The sequence below is a fragment of the Protomyctophum bolini genome (genome assembly GCF_963924005.1).
Source record: "Protomyctophum bolini genome assembly, chromosome: 16".
NCBI classification, from domain to species: Eukaryota; Metazoa; Chordata; class Actinopteri; order Myctophiformes; family Myctophidae; genus Protomyctophum; species Protomyctophum bolini.
The window spans coordinates 38,264,383-38,279,994 of NC_137877.1; the positions used below are offsets into that span (position 1 = coordinate 38,264,383).

The following is a 15,612-nucleotide window of genomic DNA, read 5'->3' on the forward strand; positions in this document are numbered from 1 at the left end:
TCACTATAGTTGGAGAAAACACATCATTGGGGAGGTTTAAGGATGTATTGGCAGTAAGGAAATGGAGGGATGAATGAATGAAGGTTCGGGTGTGTAGGTTCCAGGGGGAGGGGGGTCGCCCACCCTGGAGTCTTTGGGGAGGAGGTCGTATGGCGTTCGTTCGTCGCAACGTGCGCATGGACGATCACAACCCAGCAGGAACCTGAGAAGGAGCGGAGAGAGTTTTGTTTTAATCGTTTGTTTCCACTTTGGCGAAGTGAGTGCAGTATTCCTAGTGCATGCCCGATGACGAGCTCCTTTGAGGGGAGCGGGGGGAAGGAGCTACTATGGAGGTGATGGGGTATGGGGGTGGGATGCGAGAAGCCTGTAGGAAGGATGGAGGCTATAGTGTGCGCCGCAGCAAGGCGGGCGAAACATGGAGGATTCTGGGTGGTACTGCAGGGCAGGTATAAATGGGGACGGTATGAGTGGCGTGGAGGGCAGGGTCAATGTGTGTTTCTCCGCCTCCTGAACGTCTGTCGTTCCAACTCCATTTATATGTTACATGAATAGCCATTTTCTATTGTTTTACCGCTTTCAAATCAAACTCGTAGAAGTATCTATAGTCATCACTTCTTGAGATGTAGTGTGTCCGTACTTGGAAAAAGAGTGGAGGAATGTTTTAGCTGGAGAAATGTTTGTTGTGTTTACTTTGTTCGCATGAGGTCATATCCTGAATGTCCTGCACAGGCATTCATATTGAAATAGTGGGCACGCTCTTTCTCTGTCCTTTGAGCACCAGGAGAATGTGTACACACTCTGAGAGAGAGAGAGAGACTTGGTTTATGTTGCATGAATAGCCATTTTTTTCTATTGTCCGCTTTTAAATCAAACTCCCGTGAAGTATATAGTTATCACTTCTTGAGATGTAGTGTGTCCGTACGGTGGTTGACATGTAGCTCTGGTCCATAGCTCTAATGCGCGCATTAGAGCTATGTTACTCAGTCTCAACTTCCGCCGCTCGCATGAATGCAGACCAGCCTCTACTCTTTGGCGTAAATGAAAAGAACGTTTTTGCTACTCACCAAAACAAAGGCGGGTTGTGTCATTAGAAAGCCTACTTTCCTTAGTGGACGCACTCTGAGCCCCCCACCACACGTATAAACTGTACTTTTTGGCCAAAAGGGGATTTTGTTTCCACCAGAAAAAATATATTTTTAGTTACTCCGCTGCGCCCTCTACTGATATTGCCCAGAGAACTGCCTCATAGAGAATATTTTGCCTCCGGTGAAAACAAATCCCTTTCTGGCCAAAAAGTACCGTTTATACGTGTGGTGGGGGGCTCAGAGTGCGTCCACTAAGGAAAGTAGGCTTTCTAATGACACAACCCGCCTTTGTTTTGGTGAGTAGCAAAAACGTTCTTTTTATTTACGCCAAAGAGGAGAGGCTGGTCTGAAAACGGAAAGTCCCATAGCCTTACTGCGCAGGGCAGAATGGTAGAAGCAGTAGAAGGCTATGGACCAGAGCTAGTTGACATGGTAACCACGGACATAATTGCTTCTTCCGAACACCTTTGATTCAGGTGGACGGACAAAGAGATTTCAAACAGCGAGAGCATGAGAGGGAGGCAACAAAGGATGGCACTGCAGACAGCATTTACTTGGGACATTTTTATTGCAAGACCGACTGTGAGAGCAATTGTATTCCACTGGGGCTTATTCCTACTGGGGTTATAGAGAGGTCTGAAAGATAGTGAATTTAGTGAATTATATGAGAGAAAGAAATGAAAAATTCCGTGCGAGCGTGTGTGGGTGCGCGTGTGATACATTTTTACACTCGGAGATGGAGTTACAAATGGATACATTAACAGTGAGGATTTGACTGCGTCCTTGCTTCTGCGTGCGTGTGTGCGTGCGTGTGTGTGTGTGTGTGTGCGCGTGCGCGCGCGTGTGTGTGTGTGTATAGTCTTATCACAGAACCACCAACACGTCAGTGACTGGAATGTAACTTTTGTCAAATGTAATGCTCTCATAATGACCATTTCATTGCAGTGTAACAGCACCCCTCTGTGTACGAAGCCTGTATATGCATTTCATATATATTATTCCTTCCTTCCTTCCTCTCTCTCTCTCTCTCTCTCTCTCTCTCTCTCTCTCCCCCTCTCTCTCTCTCTCTCTCTCTCTCTCTCCCAGGAGGTTCAGAGTAAGAGCAAAGTATGCGCCAATGTGTTCTGTGGCGCAGGCAGAGAATGTGCTGTCAGCGAGAAGGGAGAGCCTAGTTGTCTCTGCATAGAGGTAAGTTCAGTTAGAAGGGAGAGCCTATAGTTGTCTCTGCATAGAGGTAAGTTCAGTTCGAGTAACTAGCCTAGTTGTCTCTGCATAGAGGTAAGTTCAGTTAGAGTAACTAGCGTAGTTGTCTCTGCATAGAGGTAAGTTCAGTTTGAGTAATTACACATTTTGTGAACATCCATTGTTTACTGGTGTTGTTTCCATAATGAAATGAAATGTAATACAATCACTCAAGTCAGTCAAGTTGTTTTTCCAGACATTTACTAAATCACATCATGAACCCTATAGTGTCTCTATTATGCGTGAAAATAAGCAAACGTTTAACACGTGTAGACCAGCTTGTAGACTATCTATTTTTCATATTTGGCCTGCAACAAAAGTTTAAGCTTAAGTGATTACAATTCGTCTTTCTTTTCCTCTTGTCTCATGTCCTCTCTGCTCTCTTGCCCTCTCTCTTTGTTTATTCACTCCTCTCTTGCTCCTCCGTCTCTCTCTCCGTTTCTCCCCCAACGCAGAGCTGTAAGCCCCACAAGAGATCCGTCTGCGGAAGCAACGGTAAAACCTACAGGAACCACTGCGAGCTCCACAGAGACGCCTGTCTGACCGGCCTCAAGATACAGGTGGCCCACGACGGACACTGCCAGGGTACGAGCCACCTCAAAACAGCACTGCAGTCAGTCAGTCAGTCAGTCAGTCAGTCAGTCACACTGTCTCCAGATTTGCCAGATTTGTGTCATGCGCTGAATGATAATAATAGTCTCATGTCACACTCACACGCAACGTGTCGCGGTGTGATGCGTCGTGAGCATGTCGATGCGTTCGCCAGGGTGATGCTATCATAAAGGCTCTCTCTCAGGTCTTAGACGTTATCTACGTCTGATCTCTTGACCTGGCCTATATATTCTCTGAACTGATATGATATGACATGTCACGGTCAACCCGATATGAGTCCAACAAATCCCGCCAGCCCCACCCAACACTTGGTTGACGTCAGACATACATGGGGAACTGGGCGGCCCGGGGGCAACCACTCCAAGGAACAGCAATGTCCGTGTTAACCTATGTGTGTGACTATGAGTACCAGTAGAGGCAAAAGTGGTGCTGTTGTGCCAGAAACAGAGAGAGAGAGAGATAGTGCTGCACTGTTGCCTGCTAATGAGAGAGAGAGAGAGAGAGAGAGAGAGGAGGAGGGGGGGGGGGGGGTTGCACCACTCAGTTCACACAGGTGTGATTTTTTTTTGTTTGTCCAATGAGTTTGTATTTAGTTCAGAACATTAACATATAACCGATAGGTAACTATAACTGAATGCATTTGAAATTCAAAAGATGTTACCTTTCAGGATTCCAATTTAAATAGCTAAATTACAGTTATATACTCTGGAGTGAGTGTGAAAATATAGTGGCTCTCTCCATCGTCAAAGTATCCCACCCCTGACGTAAGACGTCGTAAGTATTCCGGACTCTTTGATCTTAATCAGCCAGTTGGTTGTCTGCAGCCTATACCTACAGTACGTTTACATTTTCACCTCCACGTAGCCATGAGTGCATCTATTATTAGTGCGCGGCTTTATCTCGAGTGAACTTTCACTGCTTTTAAACCGGCCTCTGCAGCCCTGAACAATGATCAGACCGGCGCACGGAAGGTATCTGGGGACAGAAAAGTTACATCATGTCTGTGTTATCCTCAGGTTCAGACCTTTGGCCAAGCGCTCAGTGACAGCCAGTTGCCAGTTGAGAAGGTTCAATTCTAGTGATTTTCTCCACAAATAAAAATGTTTGTTGACCCCTCTCTCTCTCTCTCTCTCTCTCTCTCTTTTCATCACATGCAGAGAAGAAAACAGAGCAGGCAGCTGCCAGCCCAGGTGAGTGTGTACAGTGTGTCTGTGTGTGTGCGTGCGTGCGTGCGTGTGGGTGGGGGGGGGGGGGGAAGCACTGTAAGCACTGTAAGTCAATTGATTCATCAGGTTTAACGATGCGTGAACCCTGAACGGATCAGGATCAGATGGCGTTTTATGCTTTCCTGGCAATGTGATGATTACAAATTGTTACCACATTATTATCATTCATTCATTCATTCATTCATTCATATATTTATTTATTTAGTTATAATATAATTTAATATTATCTTTCCATCTTCACAGTGGTGTGCTACGTGGCCGACCGCAACGAGCTGCGGAGCCGCGTGATCCAGTGGCTGCAGACCGAGGTGGTCCCGGACGGCTGGTTCGTCAAGGGCTCCAACTTCTCTGACATCCTGCTCAAGTACTTCAAGGTGGGCCTCGTTACTGGGTATAACGGGGACAACTAATTGAACCCCCTTTAGGCCTGACGTCGAAATGAATGAATAAAAAAACGTTCGCTCTGAAAGAATATATATTCAAAGATTTGTGCCGCATTTTCACGGTCAAAAACAAATAGCAGACCTACAAGCTCGTAGCGCGCGCCACTCGGTGGCGCGCTATATGAGCTTGTAGATCTGCTATTTTTCAATGGCTAAAGTACAGCACAATGGTTGAAACATCAAAAGGGGTGCCCGTCCAAAATGGGTTAACCCCTTTTTCCGTTTTCCTTCCGGACTTTTCCCCCCAGTGAGGGGTTGGGAGTCGGGACTGGGAGAGGCTGGACGGCAGACGGCTGGACTTTGAATTCCTTTAACTGTAAACTGTCACGACAGCCGACAGCCTAGGTACAAATATGATTTATGAAACGGCTTCTACAGTGAAGTCGGTTCACGGAAGTTGTTGTAGGCCACAGTATGTGGGGATTATCTGACGAGGTACCATTTGAGTGGGCAAAACCTTACATATATACCAAATTATACTAAATTGTTTATAGGGTCAATATAAGTGAAATAATATAGCCTTTCCATACGAGTATCTTTTTATGTTTTTCCAAAAATAATACAAACAGTCAATAGCATATATTACAAGTTATCCGCCTCACTGGTGAAAGTTCAAGCACCGGGGTGAGTTGTCCAGTATTCGTTCGGCTGCACTGTATTTCTTTCTGTGGTGTTGTTGTTTCTTTTGTAAGACCAAACTTGCCACATAACTGTGAGAACAACGGCCATTCGAATTCAAGCATTAACTCGAACAACCAGTAAGGACGCCCTGGGGGCGAGAGGCGACGTCGCTTCTCGCCCTCAGGGCCATATATGGAGCGCAATGCGTACAGGTCAGATCAACATTATGGAATGTCAGAACAGGTCGGCTCCATATACATGGAGATCTAAGGGCGGCAGCGGGGGCAGTGTCTTGAGTGTACACTAGGGTTTGATAAGGTCAGATGAGTTCATATCAACATATGGAATGAATTCTGTATTGGCATGGCCATATATGGAGCGTGTCACAAGGCATGACAGACGGACGGACAGGTTGTGCAGGTTTTCATAGTAAACTGCGACCTACCGTCGCAATAATCAGAGTGATGATCACTTTTATTGTTGTTCATTCATTAAGAGCCTTGAATTCTGACGATCTTGGCACACACGTCTTGAATTCGGTCTTCCTGTAAACACATGTCCAGTGCTCTCCACGGTGCACCGCTTAGCTTGACGCCATTGTTCAGTTAAAGAGCTTCCTAATGTGTCCACTTCAAAACCTCTTTACGCCCCCCGTCCCCCTACGGCCCCCCACCTTTCTGTCCCCCACTGCTCAAAGGTAAGCAATCAAAGTTGTGTCCAAGCCATTGGTGTCATGACCTTTTCAAGTATGTCAGCCGGTGGCCATGATTCAGCCTAATGAAGGTCACCTCTCCCTGCAGAGTAGGACACCTTCCGCTCTCCCACACGCTGACAGGAAGGGACTTAAAGGGACAGGAACGGACATGTGTTTGATCCACATAATGACATAGAAGCATCCTCCCCATTTTAAATAACACAGTGTACATTTTTGAGGGGCGCTAGCCCCTCCTATATACAGGTTTAATGTTTGTGTTTAGTGCAATGTTTGTTCTAAAAAACGCCATTGTCAATGAAGGGAAAATGTACGTCAGCTTGTCCCTAACACAAACATTAAATGCCGTTAACAATAAAGAGAATTTAATGTTAGTTTTGACACCGTTTGTTTTGCATCACCATTACATCACCTAATCAACATGAGTTAGACTTTAATATATAAAAAAGCGCCCCTCACTTCACACGGGTGTGATTTTTAACTCTAGAACACAAAATTGGTGGAAAACGTGGGTATTATTTTAACAAATATTCCTAAAAAAAGAAAATAAATGGAGCTGGGAACTTCTCCTTTGGTCCACACATTCCTGGGACATTGTGAGGATGATCCAGTGGAAAAAATAAAGCCCATTGTGGTTGTATGGGATCACTAAACACGGGTGAAATTCACACCTGCCTGTACAAAAAAACCAGGGATGTGGCAAGGGAAATAAACCCTTCTATCTATGATGTCACTGAGCATCATGAAGGTACTGAAAGACCCACCCACACCTCAGACGTCATACAACATTATGAAAATGACAAAAATCTGAGTGAAATTCACCCGTGTTTACTAGAGAAGTCATGCCTGTTCTCTCTTCACCATTGTGTCCTGTGAATCCATGTCTCAAGACAAACATTATACTATTATTATATTGGGTTCATTGTTGTCTGAAAGCTCCAGCACCTCTGCTGCCATACCAGGCCAGAGGCCCTTACCAGGGAGAGGATTACAGAGCCTATAGGTTACCAAGCAACAGCTCCCTGAATCCAAATGCCTCGATCCAGTGTCCACTGCATTGGTGCTTAATGTTGGTGTATTGCATTGGCGATGGCTTTTATTGCATAAATGCTATTCATTCATTGGTGTTTCTACTGCTCAACCATTTTCAAACAGATGCACATGAAGCAAAATAATAAATGCCTTGGCCAAACACTATTATAAAGGCCCGTTTTGCAACCAATGCCAGCCACAAATCATGAATGCAACATCGTATCTGCCCCAAATTTTAATTATACATTGAGAATCCTCTATTAACGCGATATATATTATACAGTAGGCCTATATGCATTATTATGTCACCTAGTAGGAGATACAACATGGCAATTCTCAGCTGTGCTGATAAGATATCAGCGAGAATATGGTCATTGGTCAAGATTAGTCTCGTCGTTCAGCGAGACTCATCACAATATTTTGGTCTAAATGTCGACATTTGACATTTCCTGATATTTTCAGGCAATGTGCCTTCATGTAATATTTGAAATATTAACTGAAATTAATTTGTATCCTTTTTCGTTACAACCCTGCAGGACACTGGCCCTTTTGGGCAGGGGTCAATGTTATAGAGAAGACATTATCTGGGACAATATATTTGACCTTATGTTACTAAAATACATTGCTATTATGCCTTAAGGGGGATTCGGGCAAGAGTAGGAGTACCGTATATGGATTCAATTTATAAGCATATACCATGCGTATGTTTCTGCAGAATTATGACAATGGTGACTCCCAGCTGGACTCCTCAGAGCTTCTCAAGTTCATTCAGCACAATGACTCAGCTGTGGACATGCAGTCCTATGCAGACCAGGAGAGCAACAAGCTGCTCAGGTTAGTGTGCCTGTGTGTTTGCGTGTGCGTGTGCGTGCTCGTGCGTGCGTGTCTACCGTCTCAGCCGCTGTTTAGGATCACAGGGGTCTTCTCTTTTGATGCGGTTCCAATAGAAAAGAGGGAAATAAACACATTGAAACGGCCGAGATAATTGGGCCGCGGAGACCCTTGATCACGGCAGAGGGGGTCAGGGTTTAGTAGTGTGTCAATGACGGGGACTTTGTCTTCATCACGTGTTCGTTTTGGTGCCGGTGCAAGTTTGTTGCTGGTGTGAATCAGTGCACAGTATATGAGACTGCTTTGCTCTTGTGTTTTTGTGTGTTTTTCACCTTACCGTAACCTCTTCCATTTAACCACGTAAAAAGCCCTATAAACGGTGAGAATAGCTGATCTACGAGCTCACAATGCGGCATTTCTCAACGCGTCGTGACCTTGCCAGATTCATTATTTTTTAATTGTTCGTCTATTGACGTGCCCGAAAATAGGGACAGCCAGATTTAAAGTGGTCAAATGTGGGAACATTGCCTTCTGGCATCTGGTTATACACACATCACATGTTACTGTACCTAGCTACTGTATAACTATCGCCGTGGTGTCCTGGGACTGTCCTTGGACTTTCAAGGACAGACAGACAAATGTATATCTGCTCGCGTGCATGTGACTGCGTGCGTTCATGCGTGCGTGCATGCGTTCATGTGTGTGTGTGTGTGTGTGTGTGTGTGTGTGTGTGTGTGTGTGTGTGTGTGTGTGTGTGTGTGTGTGTGTGTGTGTGTGTGTGTGTGTCTGCATCCTAGGAGCCTGTGTGTGGATGCCCTCATTGAGCTCTCTGACGACAATGCGGACTGGAAGCTGAGCTTTGATGAGTTCCTCAGTTGCCTGAAGCCAGGCTTTAATCCCCCGGAGAAGAGTGAGTTAGTTCCAGATTGCTTCGCACCACTACACTGTTGTAGAAAGGCTTCATAGAAAGAGCGCACTAGGGCAACCATTTCAAACAACATGCATGGGAGAAGGAAAAAAGGAAAAATACTTTTGAAGAATAACCTTTCTTAGCCCATTTTGACCTGAGTTCAGATTCTAAAAATCTTCTACATCCTGACAGTTTTCTGAAAAAGCCATGTTTCTATGTCAGTCGTTCTTCGATTTAAAAAAAATAGCAGACAAGCTATGAGCTTGTAGATCTGCTATTTTTCAATAGCTAAAGCATAACATAATGCCAAAAGGGGTTCCCACCCAAAATGGGTTATGTTATGCATAAAACTTTATCGAGTATTACTGCCCAACTCCATTGCTTCAAGCGATCACATGAGGCAAGCTTTGCGTTTTTTTTGTTGTTGCTTGTCTGATTCAATCTGCCGGTCCAGTTCAAGGGACTTTCAGATATCTGGGGGAAAGTTCACAGGAAAAGCGGTTTTGGCTCTCAGGACAGAAAAAAAAACATTCATGGCAGAACACTGAATCCATGGGCCTCTGGCTGCAGAGCCAAGGACTTATAAACATAGAAACTCTCTGGCGCACAGTCAAGACACCGACACATTCTCAAACAGATGCACACAGAAACAAAAAGAAACACTGTACACAACAAATTATGGAAACTTTTTTTTCCCCCCTTGAAAGCTTAAAGGACCTGGTTCACATTCACATACAAGGACATTGTATTTTCATTGACATTAATTATTATTAATTAATTACAAATTATTTTGGAGAATACTCTAGGGCTCCATCTTGCGCCACCCCCATTTATTTGCCTTTTTTTTATTTTACTATTTTGAAAATCATTTTAAAATAGTTCAACTAGCCGATCTACATCTACACGTTGTGAGCTTGTAGATCAGCTATTTAAAGTTATTTATTTTATTTAAATAGTAAAAATGGCAAATAAGTTTAGGGATAAGGGTTAAGGGGTTGGCGCAAGATATATAGGCCTAATATATGAGTCTATAAGACTTTGGGTTATATTGTTTCTGTAAACTAGTAGCTCGACCGGCCTGCGGGCAAAGAAAAAAAAAAAAAAACATTTCCCGATATCTAGTTAGATAACTTTATTGTCATTCAGCAGATATACATAAAATGCACAAGAGAACGAAATGTCATTTCACTGGCTTTTAGTATGCTAGTTAAGAGAGAATCTTGTGTCAAAGATATCTTGTGTCATTGTGCGGTGTTTGTGTGTTTGTGTGTGCGTGTGTGCCTTTCTCTGCAGAGTGTGCCCTGGAGGACGAGACATATGAGGATGGGGCTGAGACCCAGGTGGAATGTAACCGATGTGTGTGCGCGTGCGGCAACTGGGTCTGCACTGCTATGACCTGCAGCGGTAAGACTACAATCTATGCATGCACACAGGGTTCGGTTTGTCTGGGGCCAATGGTGGGGAAATCCATCCCTCTGCTTTTTGATATGCCTGGACTGAGCATTCATTTTGATGGGCTTTATCCCTGCTTCTGGTCAGTCTGAGTTAAATAAATGACATTTATTTATTTCCTCTTCGAAAATCTGTGTTTGGTGAATATCACAGTTTAGCAATTTAATTAAAAGACATATGTTAACCACATTAACCCTGATGTATGTCCCTACTTTGGGGGAATTGTCATAATTTATCCAAAAACAAAAAAGGTTTTGATTTTAAAATAGCATTGTACAAGCTCACAATGCAGACTTTCCATACAAAGAATTATATAGAGCCTAAGAAAATGTAACCCTGGCTATAACAATGTGTGACTGTCATTATTGTTTATCATCCATTTAATGCAGTGGTGTACTGTACTTATTTTTTAGGTATTTGTACTTTACCTGAGTATTTTCAATTCCCAATACTTTTACTTTTACTCCACTAAATCTTAGTCAAATATTATACTTTTTCTCCACTAGATTTATTTGAAAACTTTAGTTACTTTGTAGATTTGATTATTATAATTTTTTTAAATATGCATTATCCACTTCAGCCCTATATACATTTCGGCCATTTGAAAATAGACGATCTACAAGCAGACAATGCGTCGCAAATTCGCAATGCAACGCATTGTGAGCTTGTAGATCGGCTATTTTCAAAAGACTTTTACACATTTTGAAAACTTGAAATCAAACACTCTGCATAATTTTTACCTTTGGTACTTTAAGTACTTTTTGATGCCAAAACTTTTTGTACATTTTGACTTCCGGACTTTTACTAACGTACACGAATAACATCAACAACCTCCGCCTCCTTTAATGCTGTGTTTTCTGTCCAGACAAGACAGCGCTGGTGGACGAGTCTGCCGACGCTGGGGCGGAGATGACGGAGGAGGAGTGGAGCCTCCGCGTGGCCGAACTCAACAAGCACCAGGTCAGTCTGGCTTTACTGCACCGTAATGTCCTCAAGCACTTTTCATGCGATTCTACAAATGTCTTCTAAATCCTGACAGTTTTCTGAAAAACCTATGTTTCTATGTCAGTCGTTCTCAAACTATTTCATGTCAAGGACCCCTAGAATTATCTGTATTTGGCCTCCGATATGTAGTTCCAGGGACCTCCCCCAGAAGCAAAGATTTGAGTTAAAAACGTTCGCTCTGAAAGAATATATATTCAAAGATTTGCAGACCTACAAGTTCGAGTGCCGCGCTATGAGCTTGTAGATCTGCTATTTTTCAACAGCTGAAGCATAACATAATGCTTAAAACACCAAAAGGGGTCCGCGCCCAGAATGGGTTAAATACATTGTTTTCAACGAGGGCGGCGCAGGTATCGGCAATTTTAGGGCATATGTGCAACATGACAACTGTTTTAAAGTATTGTACGGTGACAACTAAAGTCTCTGTAATGTTTATGTTATTACTATTACTAAAAACATAAAGATCAAGTCATTTAAGCTGGGCTGTTGCCTGAGTCCGGGGCATTCTGTCAGCTTCCGGTCAAGGACTTTGTCACAGTTCGCCAATATAAGTCTATGTAGAAGAGCCGCCATTGGACTGGCCGCGAGCGGAGTTGCCGCGACTCTCTCGTCTAAACGTTGCCGTTGGACTCGCCGTGAGTGGAGTTGTCACAACTCACAACTCCGCTCACAATGGACTTTATCCATTTGTAACTCTGAGAGTGTTACAGACGCAACACAGATGTAAGAAATTTGTAACATTTGTAAGTTAAATGAACACTCAGGGTTTCTAGAGCGCAGTCAAAGGTCAGTGCTGACAGAGACACGAAAACAAGTACAAAGACATGCACAATCCAACCCAAACTTGGGCAGGTGCTGAGCGATGAGTATAGTATAAGAGGATTAAGGAATGAAGACGCTCGCACTCTGTGGGCACTGGGCTCCGATGCTAGAGATAAGTGCCTTTATTTGCGCAAATGAATGACTGAGTCCAGTGCTGACAGAGAGCCTGCTGGTCACACCGGAATCTGCCAGATGGCATTCCTGAACTGAGTCATTTTTTACAAATGTCACAGACTGAAGAATCATGAACATGCTCCATAGTCAGAGGTTGTGCCTATAGCGTCTCTCCAGATAACAATATACATTCTATAATTTGATGCTTTGTTAAATGTCACCTCTGAGGCTATCATGTGACTTAATTTGTATTATTATTTGCAGTGTTTTGTGTTTTCCCCAAACAATGATAGTAGTGATATGATATGATATAGTTATATAATAACCCTATCCTTCAAATGATTTCAAATATAGCAAACTTGCTATATTTTATAAATGACTCAAACCAAACTCGGGAACGGAAATGGTCTATGGGCCGTCAAAAAGAACAGGGGGAAATGAGGAGTATACTAATATTGTGCTTTAATATTGAGGTTGAGATATGCGTTTGGCTTTTGTTTCCACACGCAGACGGCATAGATAGAAGCCTATACTCACTGCTGATTTTCAAGGTCTTATGCTTTGTTGTCTTAGCAAAGCATCTGACTAAGTATTTTTGTGTAGTGTTACGGCTGTGTGTGTGTGTGTGTGTGTGTGTGTGTGTGTGTGTGTGTGTGTGTGTGTGTGTGTGTGTGTGTGTGTGTGTGTGTGTGTGTGTGTGTGTGTGTGTGTGTGTGTGTGTGTGTGTGTGTGTGTGTGTGTGTGTGTGTGTGTGTGTGTGTGTGTGTGTGTGTGTGTGTGTGTGTGCGCCCAGCAGTGCTCACATGACACGCACCGCTGTAAATTGGCGCAAGGCCATGTACGAGTCAGCGAGGTCATGTACTATATGCACTCGAGTGAGGCAGCACACACTGCCATTGTAAACAAAAACAATGTATCTTCAACATAACTACTTTCAACCTGCTGGTGTAACCTATTTTGGGCATGTATTGTAGGTGAAAGTATTTAGCAAATATTTAGGGACGAGTTCTCACTCCAGAAGGAGTTGGGACTATAACGAATACATACACAGTAATGTGTGCTGCTGTAATTTACTATGTCCCCACTTGCAAATCAGTTGCTGAATTTGTTTTTTATTGTACTTTGAAAAACCAGGAAACAGTTGAGAAGATGAAAAGCAGCACAAAAGAGGCCTAAATGAAGAAACGATGAAGGAGAGGATATGCCATCACCCTTCCTCCATACTTGAGTCACCTTGAGGCCCTGTGGTGTTACTTGTTACTGAACTGACTTATTCATGTTTTTCTTTATGTTAATGTCATTTTTTCTTGTTTTTACTGTGTTTGTGTCTTTGTGTTGATATTTGTTAGAATCAGGGGCTATCAAAATAGTATTATTATAGGACTCCCTTGTGTTCAGTACTGTCACACTGTTTGATTGTATTACTGGACCCCTGCACTAGGAATGGGGCAAATCTTTTCTACGATACCTATGTTTTTACAGTATATATATGAAAAGAAGATGGTGAGTGGTTACAGATTGAAACAATTAAAGTCACTGTAAAAGAAAGGTCCTTAAAATAGACAGAGAGGTGTCAGAGAACAAAGAGAAGAGGAGGAACCTGACACGGGCTCTGGGAGGTGCTCTGAGAGAGAGAGAGAGAGAGAGAGAGAGAGACTAATTTATTCTCGTTGAATGAAACGGTCGCTCGCCGACTATAACATTTTCTGTAACTGAAATAACTGGAAATATGTTGTGTTTTTGGCGAGCGATACTGTTGTACAATACAATAAATTAGGCTTTAGAATTGGCATGTCTGTTGAACTGGTGCTTGCAGGCTGGAGGAATGTTACAGATAGCCTACTCAACTTTGGTTGTTTTTTTTTAACTGCTATTATGCACTTCTCTATCTCTGTCTCGTCTATTTCCAGGCTTTTATGCCCCGATGCAATCTTCATTTTATGTTGTATTATTATTATTATTTTATTTTTATTTTTTGCTGCAATGTGTTTGCCTCTATGTTAAATGTGTTAATTTGCTTGAGATGTTAATCACATTGCTCCAAGGTTACTCTCTCAGCTCCCTCTGGTGCTTTTAACTGAAAACATTTTTTGACAATAGGCTGTCTTGGAACTTTTTTGAGCAACGGTCATCTGAGCAGTCCAGCTTCTGAATGTGGAGCACTGCACCAAGGCAAGACGCAAGACATGAGCTGAAATATGGGAGGGAGAAAACTGAAACCAAAGCCTAGTATTGATAGAGAATGTTTTGAATGATGATGTACAAATCCAGGTAAAGCATTACCATGGACCCAGCAACAACACTATACCTGTGCTTTCAAAATCACTCTTAACAGAAGGACTAGCCTCATTATCAGCTTAAAGTAGCTTAGGCGCATTAATTAACTGTGTGTGTGTGTGTGTGTGTGTGTGTGTGTGTGTGTGTGTGTGTGTGTGTGTGTGTGTGTGTGTGGTATGCGCACTTGTGCGTGTGCGAAAATGAAAGTAGTTTGGATTTTTTCAAAATCCCATGTCTACATTTTTTTTAAATGTTCATAAAAATCAGTGCCTTAGAACCTGCCGACTATAAAAGTCTACCTTTGCCTGCAAGTATACGGTAATATACCACATGTGATATAGCAAGAATGAGTGTGCTTTGCAAAAGTTAAGCAGTAAAAAACTCATGCTTTTATGATTCTATCCTTGTTAAGTGTTTGCGTGAGTGTTTGCATAGTTCAAACTAGGTCTTTTATATTTTACTAGACTGCAGAGACTGTAAGGAATGCTGTATGTATGACAATAAAATCCATAAACCACTACAAATTGTTGCCATTATCTCTCTCCTGACCTGGCTGTAGCCCATGTATACCTAATTATTAACTACCATAGGCATACCACATTGTGAAGCATAATATATAAAATACTGGTCAATTCTAATTCCCCATGTACATTTTTTTTTCCAGATTTGAGAGTGACTTTCAAAATGCCATTATTGGTTAGCAATGTCCCCCCACATCAACGTTTGGCAAGGTTATACACAGCAATTTAGACAACCTATTGTCATGGAAATGTGTTATCTATAATCTTATATATGTCATGCAATCTTGTGGAAACCAGACTTTACAGGTTGATTACTCATCAACAGAGTTTAAGAAGAACAATAAACTGTAAGAATTTATGAGAGATCATGTACATGGCCATGGGGGAAAAGCATGACTATTGACAAACAATGTATTGTTGACTAGAGGCGAAATCCTGAATCATTTGATGAATCATTTGTGCTATTTTTTAATTGGAATAATTTTGTTTAATTTTAAATGCATTAAGTTATGTTAACTTCATGAACTTAAAATACAAATGCATTGGACATAAAAAATACAATAACAATAAACACATTTAATAATAGTCATTAAGCTACATATAATATAGACTTTTTAAAGGTTTTAAAAGCGGGTCATGTTTGCATGTTTGGAATTGTAGCAGCTGAAATCAATAATATATCAGTTTATGATATTAACCTGCGGCCC

The 15,612-nt window shown here is 42.4% G+C and overlaps 1 protein-coding gene across 1 annotated transcript in view; it reads left to right on the forward strand.

Moving 5' to 3' along the window:
• The window catches only part of fstl1b (follistatin-like 1b), a 33,232-nt gene extending 18,324 nt beyond the window's left edge, over positions 1 to 14,908 (forward strand). Inside the window, exons 3-11 of the mRNA XM_080786674.1 lie at positions 2,172 to 2,273; positions 2,783 to 2,912; positions 4,097 to 4,129; positions 4,409 to 4,539; positions 7,689 to 7,807; positions 8,602 to 8,714; positions 10,008 to 10,118; positions 11,032 to 11,126; positions 13,242 to 14,908. Of these exons, the coding sequence (XP_080642800.1) occupies positions 2,172 to 2,273; positions 2,783 to 2,912; positions 4,097 to 4,129; positions 4,409 to 4,539; positions 7,689 to 7,807; positions 8,602 to 8,714; positions 10,008 to 10,118; positions 11,032 to 11,126; positions 13,242 to 13,283 (876 nt within the window). The 3' untranslated portion in view covers positions 13,284 to 14,908. The remainder of the gene's footprint in view (positions 1 to 2,171; positions 2,274 to 2,782; positions 2,913 to 4,096; positions 4,130 to 4,408; positions 4,540 to 7,688; positions 7,808 to 8,601; positions 8,715 to 10,007; positions 10,119 to 11,031; positions 11,127 to 13,241) is intronic.
• Positions 14,909 to 15,612: the final 704 nt, after the last annotated feature.